The following is an 18,337-nucleotide window of genomic DNA, read 5'->3' on the forward strand; positions in this document are numbered from 1 at the left end:
AAGAATTAGAGGCCTGGTTTATTCAAGCAGAATGCCAACTGAAGTTAGAACTGAACAGCCCATGGGGTAGAAAAAATACATGTGCCTAGAGTCTGTTTCCTATCAAAGTTCCTGAGAACATTATGCCTCATATTCCACTCTGAAGTATGTGTGTTCAATGTTAACTTAAATAGGACTTTAGGAACTTTGTGTACATACTACTTGGCAGACATCATTAGTGATCCAACTTTTAGAAACAGTCTTAGGTACAGGAAATAACACTGCCTGCAGTGACAGTATTTGACAATTCAAAAAAGGAATACCATTAAGTACAATCTTATGAATGGAAAGGACAAAAAGTACATCTTTGTTATGGACTGCTGTATTTGTCAGGAAAGGTGTCACTGGCACAAAGATTTTCTTTATAAGGTTGAAAGATTACTTTCAATTGGTACTCAGATGATTTTGTAGTATTAGAAAGGAAAAGAAAGCCCAACTTTACAAAAATGGGATATAGGTAATAAGCATAGGACTATTAATACGGAATAATATTGTACTCTCTTTGGTCAGCTCATCCAAAAATGACAATTAACATTTTCAGTCAAAAAATTTAAAAGCAGGGAACCAACATTACAACTATTTAGTTATTCAATATGAAGCATATCTGAGTTTGGAGCAAAAAAGGTTTTCCCAAAAGCCTTCAATTATATTATCTCCAAACAACCAGGTAATAAATCACTAGGCAGGCCTTTTATAGAGTGGAATTGTAGAAATCTAGACTTATTGCTCTGAAGAGAAATTTGAAGTACAGTAGCATCAGACTTCAGAATTAAGCATAATTCCCTAAGGTGGGAAATTGAGAATGTATTAGGAAACCCTGTGTATATGTGTGAAAAAACGAGAGAGCAAGAGCATGAACACAAGTCGGCTGATCCAAAAAGGACTTAGATCAGGGGCTGGCAAACTTTTCTGTAAAGAGCCAGTAGTACACATTTTATATTTTAGACTTTGTGGGCCAGTTTCTGTCACAACCACCCAACTCTGTGATTGTAGCATAGACATGTAAAGGAATAAATGTGGTTGCATTCCAAAAAGACTTGATTTACAGACAATGAAATCTGAATTCCATATAATTTTCACATATCACGAGATATTATTATTTTAAAACCATTTAAAAGTGTAAAAACCATTCTTAGCTCACAGGCTGTACAAAAACAGGTGGTGGGCCAGATTTGCCCTTCAGGCCACAGTTGGCCAATCCCCACTAGAGGCTGGTCCGAACTCAACAAGATAGATCTTATGCTAAACCTTCATTTCTTTAGAAGACAATTAAAAGTCACAATTCCAACAGCTCACAAACTGAATGAAATTAAAAATCAAATGGAAAGAAATGAACTAATGTTCCAAAAGTCAAAAATTTTAGCACAATTTTGGCATCTTAAGGGGAAAATCATGACTATCACAGATGAAAACAAATGTCTTTGAAATTGGTTATTTTTTTCCACTGTTATAAAATCTATATAGAAATTTGATACTATATCAAATTGTACTTCTCACAGTTCTGAGTTAATTTCCTTTAAACTCTGTTTAACATATCTTTGTTGTTATAATTGTTACTTAAGATACTGAATCTGGTACAAGTTTTGCTTCATTTGTTCTTATATCAATATTTAATATCTTGTTTACCAGTCCTAATCAGCACTTTCAGCAGAAATTACTAATGTGCAAGCACATCATAACAGGTGTAGCTCTCCAGAGAGCTCATTTTGTTAAGTTTTTATTGTCTGAATATTTAAAATGATGAATGAAAGGCTTTTCAGTCTTACAGAAGTCAGTGTGCTTGGTTTCACTAGTGTATAGCTTCACTTCCTTGGACATGAAGACTTGTCTAAAGCTAATAAAACAGAAAAGTACTTTTCCTTTTTTGCTACTTAAGAACGTAGCACAAATGTTTGCTGAGGTAGCTTAGTCAATCCTAATTTTTTTTTCCTCTTTATGTGTGTTTGGTCTCAGAATATTTCTGGAAGGGTGACAAAGAAGTCCCTGCTGGGAGTGGGTACACTGAAGTTTCCATGCAGGGCACATGACTGTTCACATGTTATTTTATTGGATCTCACTTCCAAAGTCAGTTGTCTTTTATGTAACGGCATTTCAACATTGAGTCAGGGACTCTGGGTTGGGAGATATCTAAGTGATATGGTTTAGCTGTGTCCCCACCCAAATCTCAACTTGAATCATATCTCCCAGCATTCTCACGTGTTGTGGGAGGGACTTGTGAGAGGTAACTGAATCATGGGGGCTGGTTTTTCCCCTGCTATTCTCGTGATAGTCTCACGAGATCTGATGGGTTTATCAGGGGTTTCCGCTTTTGCTTCTTCCTCATTTTCTCTTGCTGCCGCCATGTAAAGAAGTGCCTTTTGCCCCCTGCCATGATTCTGAAGCCTCCCCAGCCATGTGGAGCTGTAAGTCCAATTAAACCTCTTTTTCTTCCCAGTCTCGGGTATGTCTTTATCAGAAGCGTGACTACAGATACACTAATTAAAGACTGCCTGTTCTTTGCTAACACACTAAGCAAAGATTGCCTGTTCTTTGCTGGCCATATGAGAGAAAATCTACCATTCCATAACAGTTAACAATTCCAACCTTTTCATTCTCTTTTCTAGTTATACCATCTATTATCTAGATTTCTATTTGTTTTCACTTTTTATAGTTATCTAAAAGAGCAATAAATCATCATCATGGAATTTGTAAATCAGGATAATTCTCAAGGTACCAAGACAAAGGTTTGCCCTGTAGTTTGTTTCTTAAGACAAGTCTTGATGATATTCTCCATAATATGCCTTTATAACACCTAAGGAAATCATATACAAGAAATTCTTAAATTAGTCTTGTTATTTTTATTGATAATTTGCTCTGTCCCTTTTGGAAGCGTGTAAGATGTGCTCTCTGAAGCACATTTCCAACATGGAAACGTGATCATTTCCCAAGTACCACAGCACTGCCAAATCCTAATGGACATTTCTAAGTTTTCTTCTCCCCAATTAACCATTCTAGCATATTATGTTTCAATTTCCTAAAAGTAGCCTCTGTTTATTGTTGGCATTCTGACTGGAAGAGTCTAATCACCTTTCCTTCTGTCCATTTGTCTTTAGAAAATTTCTTAGTACACCAGTTAAAATTGTGCTTCCAGCTGAGTACGCCATGGGTCATATCAGACCTGCCATAAACTCAAAACTAATCACTAAGCACTTCAATGACAAGATAAACTACAGTTGCCTTATTTAATCCTGGCTGAGAGGAACTCCAGCCATCTAACTCTATATGCACAAGGAGCACCTGAGATGACCACTTGGCCTGGAGTCATGGCAGCTCTTTTAACCTGGTCAATCCAGAATGCTGTTCCATTCTAATTACATGATCTGTTATTTTTAATTTTAATGCACATAACTTTCTAGAAGTCTTTATTTTAAAAGCCTGTCCCACTGGGCCGGGTGTGGTGGCTCAAGCCTATAATCCCAGCACTTTGGGAGGCCAAGGCAGGCACATCACCTGGGGTCAGGAATTCCAGACCAGCCTGACCAACATGGAGAAATCCCATCTTTACCAAAAATACAAAATTAGCTAGGCATGGTGGTGCATGCCTGTAGTTCCAGCTCCTCGGGAGGCTGAGACAGAATTGCTTGAACCCAGGAGGCAGAGGTTGCGGTGAGCTGAGATCTCACCATTGCACTCCAGCCTGGACAACAAGAGCAAAACTCCATCTCAAAAAAACAAACAAACAAACAAACAAACAAAAGCCTGTCCCATGACATCACCTACCACAACACTTTCTTCTAGCATATGTCTTGGTGCACAGTTAATCATACTATGGACAGACTGCAGAGGTATGCTCCAAGCTTTGTGGTAAACAATAATTACCACACTTATTTAAACCCTTCCAAGCTAACACTTGATTAAAAGAATCTCTTAAGTACGATCATTTCACTTGCCATTACACTGAACTAATTTAATTTCTTTCATCTTTTAAAATCTACTTTAAGTAGGATGACTTTTTTTTTTTTTCTCTAGGATTTTCTTGTGGCTTTTTGTACTGGATCTACAACATCTCCAGAAGGAAGTTCTGTATCTTTTTTCCTCAGCACATCTCTTGCATTCACCAAAGTTAAACAGCAAGAACAAGTCTAAAAGGTACCTAAATCAAGGAGATGGATAAGACCACTTTGCAATACGTGAAATTTCTCATGGCACTTTAAGTGAAATGTAAACATTTAAAAAAATATGAAGATATAAACATCATGAAAATTATTCCAATTCATTTTCATCAGCTATGACCTCATAACCTTTTTGCATTCATGTTCTAAACCCCCATGTCCCACATCCCCTTGGCTGGGCAGCTGTGATACAGGTGATGAAGCTAGGCTGCTTCTTGCTCCACAGCACCATCTCCTTGGCCACTGCTGGCAGCTCCCCTAGCTGGAAGGTCTTCAAATATATATTTTCAATATTTTTAGTAGCTTTTATTTCAATTACTCTAATGGCTTCATTACTGATTTATTTGCCACCACTCATTTTTCCATTTTTCTCCTAGGTTCTCATTCACTATTGATTTAGTTAATTTGTAAAATTTCTGCCAGTTTAATTTCCTAGGATAAGGAGTATTTGAAATATCCCACAAGTCATTTTTTTGTGTGTATATAAAATTGAGGCTAATTTATTTTTCTTTATCTTGTAAAAGCTTCTGATGGGTCATCCAGAAATTTTCTTATATAGTAAGTTACTCAAGGAGATGACTCATATGGAATTCCAATGTATTGTGGGTTACCACCCCGACCCCTTAAGGAATAATCTTAAAAACAGAAAAGGAACAATATGCTGTTGGCCTAATTAAAACTTCTCTTTGTGGGTAGCTGGTTACCTGAGGACACCCAGATGCCATTTAGCATGACTTTTTAATGTTCATTATTGTAAATAGCAGGCTATTTTCCTTACTTGGTTAAGTGGCTAAATTCTGGAGAAGAATTAACATATTCAAGCAGAGGCAAATATTTAATAAGCCATGAGATATCTTGCTATAGGTATCCATGCCTGCCAATCATTTTTTTCTTCTTTTTCAAAAATAAGTTTTTCTCATTAAAATATGTAAATATTTATTACACATGATTTGAAAACCAGAAAAGTTGCAAGAAAAAAACATGTTTGGGATCCTACTGTATACATAATTCTATATCCTGTGTTTTCACAGAACATTTTGAGCATTTTTCTAAGCCTTATGCATCCTTCATAGCCATTATGTACCATGATATTCTACTGAGTTGTTTAAGCCATTTCTGATGTTTTCTTATTATAAATACCACAGCAATCAACATTTTCATAAAAGGAAGAGAAGCACAGCTGCTTCAGTGCAGTTCAAGGGAGAAGGGAGACACCAAAGTTAGAATTCAGTGTGCTCAGGCTTCAAGCAAGCCCTGGAGCAGGAAGCGATCCTGCATGATCAGCCTCAATGTATTATTCACATAAGCCCACTTCCTATTTTCCTGTCTGTCCAGTGGTTCTCAAGTTGGAACTTGGGTCAGTGTTACTAAGAGCTATATTCTGATCAGACAGGATAAGGCAGAGAAAACAATAAGGACCTGTAAATCTTTTTCTTCCTATTATAAAGCTTAGAGTTTAAATTATCTTACCTTTGGAGAAGGGTCTTTCAATGTAAGAGTCATCAAGGACACTGACTGTGGGCTGCCAAGTTCAGGCGTATCAGGAATAAAGGCTGACCAGTAGCCATAAAGAACTTTTTTTTCTATCGATTTTATAGTAGAAAGAAAACAAACTAAGGCTCCTTGGCGAACTTTAGCTTGGTAAGACCTTTCATAACCAAGAGAAAAAAGAAAAAACACTTAAAAAATCATTTTTTTTCAAAATGCAAACATGAAATGGTATTTCCACCAATTCAAATGATACATTCAAAGATTAAACATTCTAAATAATTCCTAAAGATGTCAACATGTTATTAAAAATTTTTCTTTCAAACTACAATCAAAACATGTTAAGACAATTTGTTTCTATAACAAATTATTAAGGCTGACAATTAAAAAACACAACTGGAGAACAAGAGGGCAACATTTTGATATCAGGAAACTAGTGTTAGACACGAAACACTGCCGAGTATCCATCCATCCATTCAACGAATATCTACTGAATGACCTATGTATGTGCCAGGCATCATGCTGAGGCTGCCAGACATAAACAAAGCCCCAGCCTTGACAAGCTAGGCAGTTAGGGACAGTTAAGGAGATAACTATCATACATTATGAATAATACTAAGGCAGAAAAGGCTTCCCAGGGAATATGATTTCTGAGCCCATATCAAAGATGAGTAGTGGTTAGCAAGACGAAAAGGCAAAAAAGAATATTCTAAGGAGAGGAATGACATGTGCAATGGCAGATCAAGAGAACAAGTCATGTTCTGAATAACACCATGCCCCCCCAGAAATCAGGCTCTTCAAGTTAAACCACATGCAGCATTCAGGTTAAGTTATAAACTTACATGCAACTTAGAATACAAGGTATAAAAATGTAACAAAATACTACTACCTCATTTTACTCTGCATGCCTCCTTCAGCATCAGAAAAGTCTGACTCACTACTGCTGACCCTTTTCCAACTGGAAGAACTGAAGGGTGAGGAGACTCCATCTTTTCCTGCAGCTCCACTTCCATCTAAAGGCAAACTCTGGACACCCAGGGAGGAGGGACACCAAGTATTCCCTTCATGCAGGTTCACTCTGCCTGTGCCAGTGACTGGGGCTGCCTCTATTTCACCACTGGATTCCTTTTCCTCCTCCTCTCCTTGCTGGATTTTCTTTGGTTTTACTTTGGATTTTTTCTTTTTATTCTGATTGTAGGAGCAAATGAAGACATATATAATAGCTACTTCAGAATGGCTTTTCACTGAATCGTTACTTCTTCATTTTAAAGTGACTAAATATGTCCCCAACATGTAGTTTAAAGAAAGAAGAAAAGAGAAAAGAAAAAAGTGGAACTTCTTTAATACCCTAAACATCAGGCATGATGCTAAGTGCTTACTGTCTACTATAAGAAAGAAGGAATGAAATACACAAGACACAGTAAAACACGTGGCCTGGGTTTAAATTGTACCTCTGTGCCTTGGGGCAAATCATTTAGCCTCTCTTGAGCTTGACCTTGCTTATCTGTAAGCATGCAGCTAACACCTCCTACCTTGCACAGGTGTTGTGAAAATATTCAGCCTTCTCAACTGGAATTTCTCAAGAGCATTAAAGCCTATAGAAAATGACTTGAGTGCCTATTTTATCAGTTCTCTGAGTAAGATACATAGCTAGTACCACTCCACATGCCTGCACAGAAGAGATGGTAGTCCATTACATACAATGCTCATTTCAGGGCTTTGGGTCTCTGTAGAAGTAGATACTAAGTAGAAGCCAGTTTCTTTCTTTCTCTCTGTTACTTTCTTTCTGATATCCAAGTATATCTGGAATCTGTGTCTTCCTCCACGTTCTCAAAGTCTGTGGCCTTGAGGAAGGAAGTTCCCATTACTTCTATCTTGGACTACTTATTGTGGCCCCCAGACCCATATTCTTTTATTTGCTATCACAGTGATTTTTCTGACGCAAATCTGATCACATCATTCCCCTATATAAGATTCTTTAATGAATCTCTACTGCCTACGAGATAAAAACCCAAACTCCTCAGCCTCCTGTACAAGAATCTTATCATTCGGCCTCTGCTACACAACGGCTCCACTCTTTCTCTCCCCGCACTGAAACTCTAGTCCTACTAGTTAACAAATGGGCAATATATACTCTCATTCTCTATGTCTATGCACCTTTTGTTTTATCTGCATGAAACACTCATTCCTCCTTGTCTGTACTGCTACTCACTCTGAAATCTCTGCTCAGCTACCACACCTTTAAAAAGCCTCCTCTTCCTCCTCCATTTAGACTGGGTGCCCTCAATGTGTTCCCAGAGTACTCTGTGAATATTCTAATGAGAGAAACAATAATATTGCATTGTAGTTGTTTATTTATCCATCTTTGCCTTCTCCCTCAAACTCCTAAAAGCAGCCAGAGTCTATATACTTAGTGCTTAGCACAGTGTCTGGAACACAGCAGATGTTGGGTAAATGCCGAGTGAGTGAATGAGTGAAATAATTTCTAATAAGAAGCATTTTGATCAGGTATGACATTTCTGGAAGTGAATCCTTGGCCATACATCTGTAAGCTCCAGGTTCTCCAACCGAAGCATGAGGGAGATGGCAGCTATCTGGAAAGGCTGGGAAATCAGGTGAATGTAAGGTGTGGAGATGGTACACTGACTGGTAGTTGGGCTTCTAATGGTCTAGAGAGGGGTTGGCAAATTATGGCCCAAAAGCCAAATCCAGCCCAGCATACAGCCTGCTTCTGTAAATAAAGTTTTAGTGAAACAGAGTCATGCCCATTCATTTACATAGTGTCTGTGGCTGCTTTTGCACTGTTACAATAGAGTTAGTAGTTATGACAGAGACCTGAAGTATTTACTAGCCTCGTAGAGAAAGTTTAGAGAACGTTCGCTGACTCCTGGTCTTGAGCATCATGGGGATGAGAATGCTTGGTTTGGGGTATAAAGTGAATGCTCATTTTTATAGCTGTTACACTGACTACACCTCTAAGAAGTATAAGATGCTTTAACTGGTACTCTGAGCATCAGATGAGTTTAAATTTACTATGCTAACAACCCTAAACCGAAATAAAATTCAAGGTAGGCTTTTAGGGTAGTAGTGATGCAAATCATAGAAAACACACACAGCAATCTATTAACAATAAGCCACCACTTAAATCTAAATAAACATAACTGTACCAAAGTCGGTCGAGAAGCACTGGATTCTGATTGCTGTGGTTTGATAGGTGTTCGCCCATCATACTGAGGAAGCGGAGTTGGGTATAACACCATGGGCATCTCTATGTTTAGTCCAGGGAGTCCGTGAAACATGAATTTCTAATAATGATGAATAAGGACACACACACACACATGAAACCAAAAAAACCATTAATCATAAACCATTAATCATAAAATAGAACTATTTACCATGTCTGGATCACAACACTCACAGATTAATGTTCAAAAGCCTACTAAAGAAATATAAATGAGACAGAAAATAGATACCCTGAAGGCATAGGGCTTAAAGAAGAGCTGAAGTTTATCTGGCCTCCAGTTGGATTTGATTTGGTCAGATCAAATCAGGTCTGGTTTTAGTTTCCTTATTTATTTATAAAATTTATCCAATTACTTTATCTGTCTATAATTTTTTAAACAAATTTATCATTTTTATTTACCTATCTCCACCTATAGCTATCTCTCTATTTGATGTGGGAGCAAGAGAATGCCACAAGGAAAGAATTACTTCTTACTTTGCTGGCTGAAGAAGCTGGGTCCCCAGAGATGCTGGCCTGACTTTCTGACTGACTGGAACGCTCGGAAGCTGCCCATTGACACACATCTTGGTTGGCCTGTCTACTACTTGGAGGAGAAAGCCAAGGAGAAGCACTGGCTCTTCTTGTACAAACAGGTACAACATAGTCTATAATTAAATCTTCTACAGGTCATACCCCCCTACCTATTCCCTTCCTAAGATTCATAGATAAATTTAAAATTTTGATGCATTTATTAAATGGAGATTTATTTTCTGTTCTTAATATTAAGTGTCTTTGAATATGAACATTTTTGTCTACTCTCTCAAAATATATGTAAGAACTTTTAATACCTCAAAGTTAGCCTTAGAATAAGGATGTAAAGCGGTCCTTGTACCATGGGTTGAAACAGGAAAGACAATGATCATATGAAGACTTGCCTTACCTTTAGCACAGCTAAAAGTGCTCCAAGTTCATCAGTCTGTGTTAGTTTCATTCTCCCACCATTTAGAAGTGACTGTATACCTTTTAATGCATTTTGCAATAACTAAGGGGAAAAGGGAGACCCAGTTAGAAGGCAGAATAAAATCTGGTTGCCCAGGAATCCACTTACTAGCACCACTTAGGATGGAAGAGAAACAGTCTCTAGATGATGAAAAAGAACTTTAGACACACACATACACACACAAAGCAGAGATGAAGATCCAAGAAGACCTGATAAACTACCATGAATTCTTTTCTGGAAGAAAAGAATAATGAAGTGGTCTTATTGTACATGTTTATGAACCACTACGTACAAATGGTGAGCAAGAAAAAAGAGAGAAGATGTTTAGCAAGAAAAATGTGACAAGGGATAAAAAAGATAGCACAGATCAGAATTGGGGAAGCTCTGTAATATGGCAAACCCAGCCCTCTTAAAAGCAAGGGGATGTATGTGGGAACAGATGACAAATTATAAAAACTTGGTTTCTGGAGGGCAATTCTGACCAAGATTGATTTCTTGACTCAGTAATCTCATTTCTAGAACTCTCTCCTTAAGAAACACTTCCTACATTGGGATGACATGAACCGTAGCCTTGTTTGAAATAGTGGGAAAATTTTAAAAACTTCAATTTTGATGATTATGATAATGATTATAAAAGAAGCTAACCCTCTGCTAAATGTAAAACTCAACAACAATAACAGCAGGACCTTTGAATGCTTTATTTCATATACTTCTCATAATAACCTCACAATGTGGTTATATCGGTCCCTTTTCAGGGAGGAACATGGAGGCTCCAAGAAGTTAACTAACTTGTCTAAGGTCTTCCAGCCACAGCAGTTAGAAACTATGAGGTATATTAACAGGAACCGAATAGATGTCCCAGAGATATTAAGTTCTAACAAAACAAGAAAGTTACAAAAGAGCATGTTAAATATGATCCCCTTAAAGCTGTAATTATGCTGATTTACATATAGAAAAAAAAATCTGAGGGCACATAACACAAATTGTCTTCAGTGGCTATATCTGAGCAGGAGACTAGAAGGAACTTTATCTCAGCTATATAACATTTGAAATGTGTTACTCTAAACTTAAAAGATGTTAACAAACTGTCATTTGCATCATATTTTTAAAAAAGAAATAAAATATTGCAGACATATTTGGTGAAATCTCTCTTTACTTTCATCTTAAAGATAGTCACTAGCCTGCAACTATTGCTTTTATACTCAGAAGGAAAAAGAATAGTTTCCTCTAAAAATCTAGAATAGCAAAATATAACAAATAAAAAGCTTCTTATAATTTAAACCGAAATGGTATGATTTTAGTCTTTTTAGGTTACAAACATTTCATATATGTGTATTTCTCTAGATGAAGCTAATAGTGCAAATTAAACTCATTATTAACACTTTTCCAATCTGCTTCTAGACACATCCACAACATTCACTAGATCAATGATAGTCCACTTACCATGCAAAATGTAATATCATCCATATCAGATGATTTTGGAGACTGTAAAATAGTCAGAAAAGCTTGGAAACAGACATTTTGGTAGGGCTCCTCCAAATATGGCTGTCCTGGCACACTAAACACATACAGAGAAAACAACTCAAACTCAGTCTCCTTTAAAATGAGGCTTGCAAAAGACTAATTAAAAATAGCAGTAATATAGACTATTAGAGTTGGAATATACCCTTGAGTGCAACTATGCTATGGAAAATTATTATTTTGGTTAATTAGTTACTGCTGGGGGACAGGCACAGGGCTAGAATGAATATAGAGGAAGGGTGGTTTCCATACAGAAAGGTTACAGAAGTTTGTGGTAGAAAAAGTATGGAGAAAGAAAAATCTTGTTTTAGTTCTACTGTTCAGTCCTAGGAGGGAAATAATCCAGATAGGTCCTGTCAAGCTAGAATCACACATCTGTACCTGCCTTCCTACTCACTGGACAGCACTGTGCTATGCAGAGATGAGTTCACATTTGTGCTGCTCATTGTCTACTGCCTACTGTGAGAATCGAGGGTGAGCAGCTGGGGCTGTTTCCATCTTCTTCAAAGAAAAGAAATTACCCTTTACAGATATATCTCACCAGCACTTAAAATTTGCATGAATATATCCTTCTAAAAACTTAATATGCTTAGAATTTGTACCAATAGAAAACAAAATTTTGACATACTGCACATTATGTCACTATTACCACATTTTAGGAATATGGTCCTAGTCTATTTTTTCCTTCTTTACAAGCAATACTAAAATTAACAAACAACATAAGATGATTTTATTAGTAAAGTACATGGGAAATGCAAAGTTAGTTATTTGTCTAAGTTGGCTCTGGCTTCAGGCAGAGGGAACTACCTACAAAGGGCCCAATAGAGGCACTATCTTATTACCATTGAGAAACTTGACTGGAGCCACATACCTGAGACATAAGTTTGCCATACAATGCACTGCAGCTCTCCTGACTTCAGGATCAGACTGAGCCAAGTCACTCAACTTCATTAAGAGTCCGGTCTTGCCTAGCAGCTCTGGGAGGTACTAAGAAAAATAAGAGTCAATGTAGGTCAAAGAAAACCTTCTAGGAAAATATTATGTTTTAGACAGATTTCTTCTTTCTTTTTTTTTTTTTTAACTAAATGGCAGTTAAGCACCAAAAGATTAGCTGTTAGATAAATGTCTCAGATGGATATGCAAAGATATGCCAAAAAGCATCAATAATGATCATTACTCCCAGCCTAGGTAGCTGTGATGCTCTTTAGTGTGGCCGCATGGCTGATGGGTAATGATAATATTAAAAATAATGTTTACTATTTACCGAGGGCCATGAACTTGACACGTATTGTCTCACTTCATCTTCAGAGTAACTATCTTATACATGAGGAAACAAGGCCCAGAGTGGTTGAATAAGAATTGCTAGAGATTAGTGGCAAGACAGAAACCAGAACACAGTGTTGGCAGCAGAGCCTGTGCTCCTGGCCTTTCAAAGGAAGGATAAAGCACTTTAAACTACCTTTTGACATTTGGAGCCATTGCAGTACACCAGAGCTGCCAGGGCTTGAAGAATTTCCATGTGTGTCCAGGAACTACACTGATGAATAGCCGAAATAGTATATGCCAACAGGAAATCCAAGCGCTGTTCATCAACAATTACCTAACAGGACAGGAAAAGATATATTCTGATCTAACTTTTAAAAAATATTATGCTTTTATGGACATGTATGCTCACCTAAATCAAGCTGTATAAAAGAGAGAGTGTGTGTCTGTTGTTTATGTGTCAAAAGGATCACCTCTAAAGGGCCTGAAAGTTTGATCAACGTAGGGGCCTTCTCCCCACCCCAAGGTCTTGCTCACTTCTTCTTCTTTAGTAAAGTAGAACTTGATAAAGTCCTTGTAACTTTTCCTTGAACTAAGCAGACATTGGCAGCTGTGAATACACAGATATGAGTATTTCAAAGCACTGAAATTTAATTAAACTGCCTTATACATAATAAACACTCAATGAATACACAGTGAACCAATATAACTGCTAAATATCTACTGCATCTCTAACATGACATGAGGAATACACCACAAAGAGAGGGCATATCCCTGCTGTCAAGGAGCTGATAATCTTGTTGGGACAGACCAGGCTAATCCAAGTGTCAATTTATGGACAATTGAGACAAACTGTCACCAAGTGCTGGAAAGCTGGCAAAGGGTTATAGGTGCCATAGGTGATCAGGAACATCTCCAATTGCCAGTGTTACAAAGATGATATACCTGAGAATAGTAAACATACAGAAGCTACCCCATGTTAGTTTCAAAGATTCTAAACTGAAAATAGCTTTACTCCATGCAGCAGACACTTGGTTACCTACTAGCATCCATTTCTTCCTTCCCTGCTGGCAGAGTACTAATTTAATTGGATGTCCACCTCTCCCACGTGAGACCTAAGGGTAAACGCTAATTAGTTTAAGAGAGTGGGGCAACCTGGGGCAACCTTAACCCCCAAGGAATATTTGGCAATGCCTGTATACATTTTTAACTGTCACAGTTGGAGAGGTGCTACTGGCGTCTAGTGGGTAGAGGCCAAGGATGCTGCTAAACATTCCACAATGTACAAGACAGCTCCTAAAACAATGATCTGAGCCAAAATATCAATAGTGCTGAGGTTGAGAAACCCCGATGTAGGCTAACTGTGGCTGCACATTGTAAGCATGGAGGGAGCTTAAGTCCTCCTCCAAGTGATTCTAAAGTGTAGTGAAGGTTGAAACTACTAGCTGGAGCCATTCACAATAAGACCATTCTCCCGCTTAAAGACTGGTTAGAGAGGTATTTATGTGACCTAAGTCTCTCCAGCAAGATACTGGGGAGTCTACTAGAGAGTTTATGGGACACGTTTCCTTACTCTTAAGTACAAGAGACACAACATAAAATAAAGTTAATTAGCTTCTGCTGAACATTATTTCTTTGGCATGGGATGTCCAGAATTGGCACAGCCATCTTATGACTGTAAGAGATGCTAGTTGAGGATAACCCACATGCTGAGGATGGTGAAGGGAAAGACGAGCCTCTTATTATTAAGGGGCTACAGATGCGTCTCTTGGGACTTGGGACATGGAGTGATTCCTTTTTATTTTTTTAAAAATTGTTTAGTGACTCTGGGATGGCTTTTCTGTTTATTGCAGCCAAAAGCATCCTAATTCACATAATGCTACTTGATATGTTTTGTGCTCTTAAATATATTCACATACTCATGTGGTAACAGTCTTAAATAAATAACTGGGGTCTTTTTATCCTGCTGTCCCCTTGGCCCCAAGCTACTTCTTATATTTTAGAAGCATCAAAAGTAGACCATAAAAATGGTAGCTTCAGGAAAGGGGAAAAATATTGGTGGGAAAGAGGCAAGGGATTATTTCAATTTATTCTTAGATATATTTTGTTCAAATATATCTTCCATAAGAAATTATAAATTAGCTGGGCATGGTGGCAGGTGCCTGTAGTCCCAGCTACTTGGGAGGCTGAGGCAGGAGAATGGTGTGAACTTGGGAGGCGGAGCTTGCAGTGAGCCGAGATCGCGCCACACTCCAGCCTGGGCGACAGTGTGAGACTCTGTCTCAAAAAAAAAAAAAAGAAAGAAATTATAAGGTTGGGGGGCCTGAATGATATTGGTTTACTGAACCAAACAGAAAGGCATACTTCTAATAAACAAACTTCTAGAATTCTACAGAATAATTTTTTTGGATCAGAGTTATATTTGCTTTAAAAGCATTCTTTTTAAGGCATTTGCTTTTCCTACAGCATCTCAAAAAATAGCCTATCATACCTACTACAGATGTAGTATTTCAAAGATACTTACTTACTCTCAAAGTTCATGATCTGAATTCTAGAGTTACACACATGATTACCTGTAATCTGTTAAGTAAATGGTGAATAAGCTGGGACACTTTGCTGACAAGATGATTCTGATTAAGAGGTACCAGTCGGCAAGCCTGGACAAGAAGAGCACTAACGTCCTACCAAAAAAAAAAAGATAAAGAAGAGGTAAAATACTTATTAGTCAAGTGAAGATCCTCAAAACACAGCCCAATGGGAAAATAAAAGTAAATATTCACATTCAAAATGGGGAAAGAAAATGTGAGGCAGGAAGGAAAAAAATGAAGTGATAGCACAAAAATAGGATGTGCTAAAAAAGAAGGAAAAAGCCAGGCACAGTGGCTCACACCTAATCCCAGTTCTTCGGGAGGTCAAAGCGGGAGGACTGCTTGAGCCCAGGAGTCCAAGACCAGCTTGGGCAACATAGTGAGACTCCATCTCTACAGAAAAAACTTTTTTAAAAAAATTAGCTGGATATGGTGGTGTGTAGTCCTAGCTTCTTGGGAGGCTGAGGTGAGAGGATGGCTTGAGCCCAGGAGTTCTAGGTCACAGTGAGCTATGATCTTGCTGCTGCACTCCAGTCTGGATGACAGAGACCTTGTCTCTTAAAAAAAAGAAAAAAGAAAAAAAAAGGAAAAGAATCAGTATGGTTTTGGTCAGGCTGAAGACTCTGTGCTCTATATATGTAGAGACAGTATAATTAAATAACCAAAAAAAGGCTTCTAGGGTATAAAAGCACAAACTGAAGTTAAAAATATCAAAAGGTAAGTGAACCAGATTTTCAATGCTGTTGGGAAAAATCAGACCTAACACTTCTATGGATTTTATGCATAATTAGGGAATTCTTAAAAAAAAAAAAAAAGGGACCTATTTGCAAGTCACACTCTTCATTCATCCATCGATGTTTATAGAATGACAAGGTTCTGAGTACCTACTATGTGCCATAGTGTGCCAGGCCTTTGGGCTCCAAAGGTAAAACAAACATGTTCCTGAACCTCAAAGAGCTCACAAACTAGTGAGAGAGAAAGAAACACAACAAATAATTAAAATAAGGTGAATTAAGTGCTGAAAGAATAAAGTACAAACTCTGTCCAGAAACAGTAATTAGGGAGGCCTTGTGGAGGTGACTGTAAAGCAGAATCTGGAATGATTTTAAGGATGAGGAGAAATTTGCCAGATAGGGCATCAAAAAACACTGCAAGCAAAGTGGACAGAGTATGCAAAAACCTGGAGGTGTGAAACACCAGTAGGTGCCTGAAGAACAGCAAGTTTTAAATGGCTGCACACAGGAACAAAAGGGGGAGTAACAGGAGAGAATGGAAGTTTTGTTGCAAAAGTATCCAATTATACAAATACAGCAAAAGTCCCCGACTACTGCCTTAATCTCACTCTGCTTCCTAATGACATACACTATTATTCTGTAGTCAATTCTTTCAGACCTTTTACTTTGCATATATAAACACACATATTTTAAAATCCCTCCTCCAGCTTCATACTGATCTCATTCTGTATGAATTGTTCTGCAACTTGCTTCAACCATTTACCAATACGTATTCAAGACTTTTTCAAAGCAGATTTTAAATTTTATGATCAATTTTTTTTTTCCTCCTAAAGAAAAGATCATTCTGGCATCGGAGGAATGGCTGGCTTGGAGAGGAGCTAGACAGGAGGCAGGAGATCAGTCAGAGGAGATCAGCGGAACAGTCCAGGCATAAGTCGCCTTGCCTGAGGTCTAAGGCACTCGCTATGGGAATAGACAGGAGGGGTTGAACGGAGAAATATATATGAGACACATTCTGAAATACCTGAATTGGTCAGGATCTGGGATGAAGGAGGGAAGAACCAGTGTTTGTGTCTTGTGTGACTTGGTGGATGATGCATGTGTGTTGGAAGGTGGGATAGGCTGGGGACGGGAATGTGTGTTTGGAGCTAATGAATTTCATCTTTAGGAACTGTCTAGTTTGAGATGCCTGTGCAAGCAGGCAACTTGCACCACTTCCCTCTTTCCTACATAGGGCCAGAAGGCCATGGTGTCAACAGTTCAGATAATTCATTAATTTAAGGCCTGATGTGTGTAAGATTACTCAGAAAGACGGCAGAGGCGAGGAACTAGCGTGTAGAAACAGAAAACGTAGGGGCTTTGTGGCAGAGTTTTGTATACTGTATTTTTATGAGCTTCAGTATTTTCATCAGCAAACAAGACCTAATACTACCCAAGTTCTAAAATTCCCACGTGGTCCGTGTACCATGTACGCAATAAACGGTAGTAATGCATTTTGTCAACAAAGTGTTCTGTGTGCATAAAGAGAGAGTGAAGGAGGGTGCCGGCGGACGGAAAGGTGGTATCAGAGAGGAAACCCGAGGCATTATCAGAGCAGGAGTCGTCAAGTTGGGTTTTGAATGACTCGAGCGTGCCAAGCACCGCAGAGTCTTCCAAATGGAGAACTAAGAATGTGCCAAGGTTGGAGGGGGCACACCAGCCTGAAACTAAATCATCAGGCGCGAGAGTGGGAAGTTCAGAGAAAGGCAGGCAGAGGCCACCAGCTGGGTTCCCGGAGGGGTGGGGCCGGGGCCAGCAGGCGCGGCACCCACTCTCTCCCGGGCGCACCGCCTACCTCCGGGGCCACGCCACTGCCCTCGCTGTAGTTCTCGGAGATGAGCTGATCGAAGAGCAGGTGGATCTCGGTGCGGGCAGAGCTGCTGTCATCCGGGCGCAGGGCGCAGAGCCTGGCAGACAAGCGGCGAAACCCATTGCCTCCCTCAGGGATTGCATCCCGCGGTGCCTCCCGCAGCTGCCCGGAAGGCAAGGAGCCGACAACTTGCACAGCAGCCATCTTTTCTAGGGGCGGGGGTGGTGGGTGGGGCGGTCCCAGGGAAATACTTCCGGGGCATCCTCCCGTTTCCGCGCGCGCTAGTTCCGAAAGTACCGTTTTTAGACCGGACTGGGGCTCAGAGGGGTTTCCATGACTACGGGACCCCTCCGACTAGTACCGTGCAGATGCTTGTCAGAAATTGGCTTGGAGGCCTGGCGCGGTGGCTCACGCCTGTAATCTCAGCACTTTGGGAGGCCGAGGCGGGCGGATCACGAGGTCAGGAGATCGAGACCATCCT

The 18,337-nt window shown here is 39.1% G+C and overlaps 1 protein-coding gene across 2 annotated transcripts in view; it reads right to left on the bottom strand.

Annotated features, from left to right (window-relative positions):
- Positions 1-18,103, bottom strand: part of HEATR6 (HEAT repeat containing 6) — a 35,950-nt gene extending 17,847 nt beyond the window's left edge. Inside the window, exons 1-9 of one of the 2 annotated variants that reach the window (XM_054457084.2) lie at positions 17,842-18,103; positions 15,259-15,366; positions 12,882-13,022; positions 12,294-12,409; positions 11,345-11,459; positions 9,842-9,943; positions 8,846-8,983; positions 6,568-6,866; positions 5,661-5,838 (exon numbers count right to left, since the gene is read on the bottom strand). In XM_054457084.2, coding sequence (XP_054313059.2) covers positions 5,661-5,838; positions 6,568-6,866; positions 8,846-8,983; positions 9,842-9,943; positions 11,345-11,459; positions 12,294-12,409; positions 12,882-13,022; positions 15,259-15,366; positions 17,842-18,060 — 1,416 coding nt within the window. In that variant the 5' untranslated portion in view covers positions 18,061-18,103. The remainder of the gene's footprint in view (positions 1-5,660; positions 5,839-6,567; positions 6,867-8,845; positions 8,984-9,841; positions 9,944-11,344; positions 11,460-12,293; positions 12,410-12,881; positions 13,023-15,258; positions 15,367-17,841) is intronic. The other variant, XM_054457085.2, reaches the window with a different exon arrangement.
- Between the last annotated feature and the right edge of the window lie 234 nt (positions 18,104-18,337).

The sequence above is a fragment of the Pongo pygmaeus genome, chromosome 19 (genome assembly GCF_028885625.2).
Source record: "Pongo pygmaeus isolate AG05252 chromosome 19, NHGRI_mPonPyg2-v2.0_pri, whole genome shotgun sequence".
In the NCBI taxonomy this organism is placed as follows: domain Eukaryota; kingdom Metazoa; phylum Chordata; class Mammalia; order Primates; family Hominidae; genus Pongo; species Pongo pygmaeus.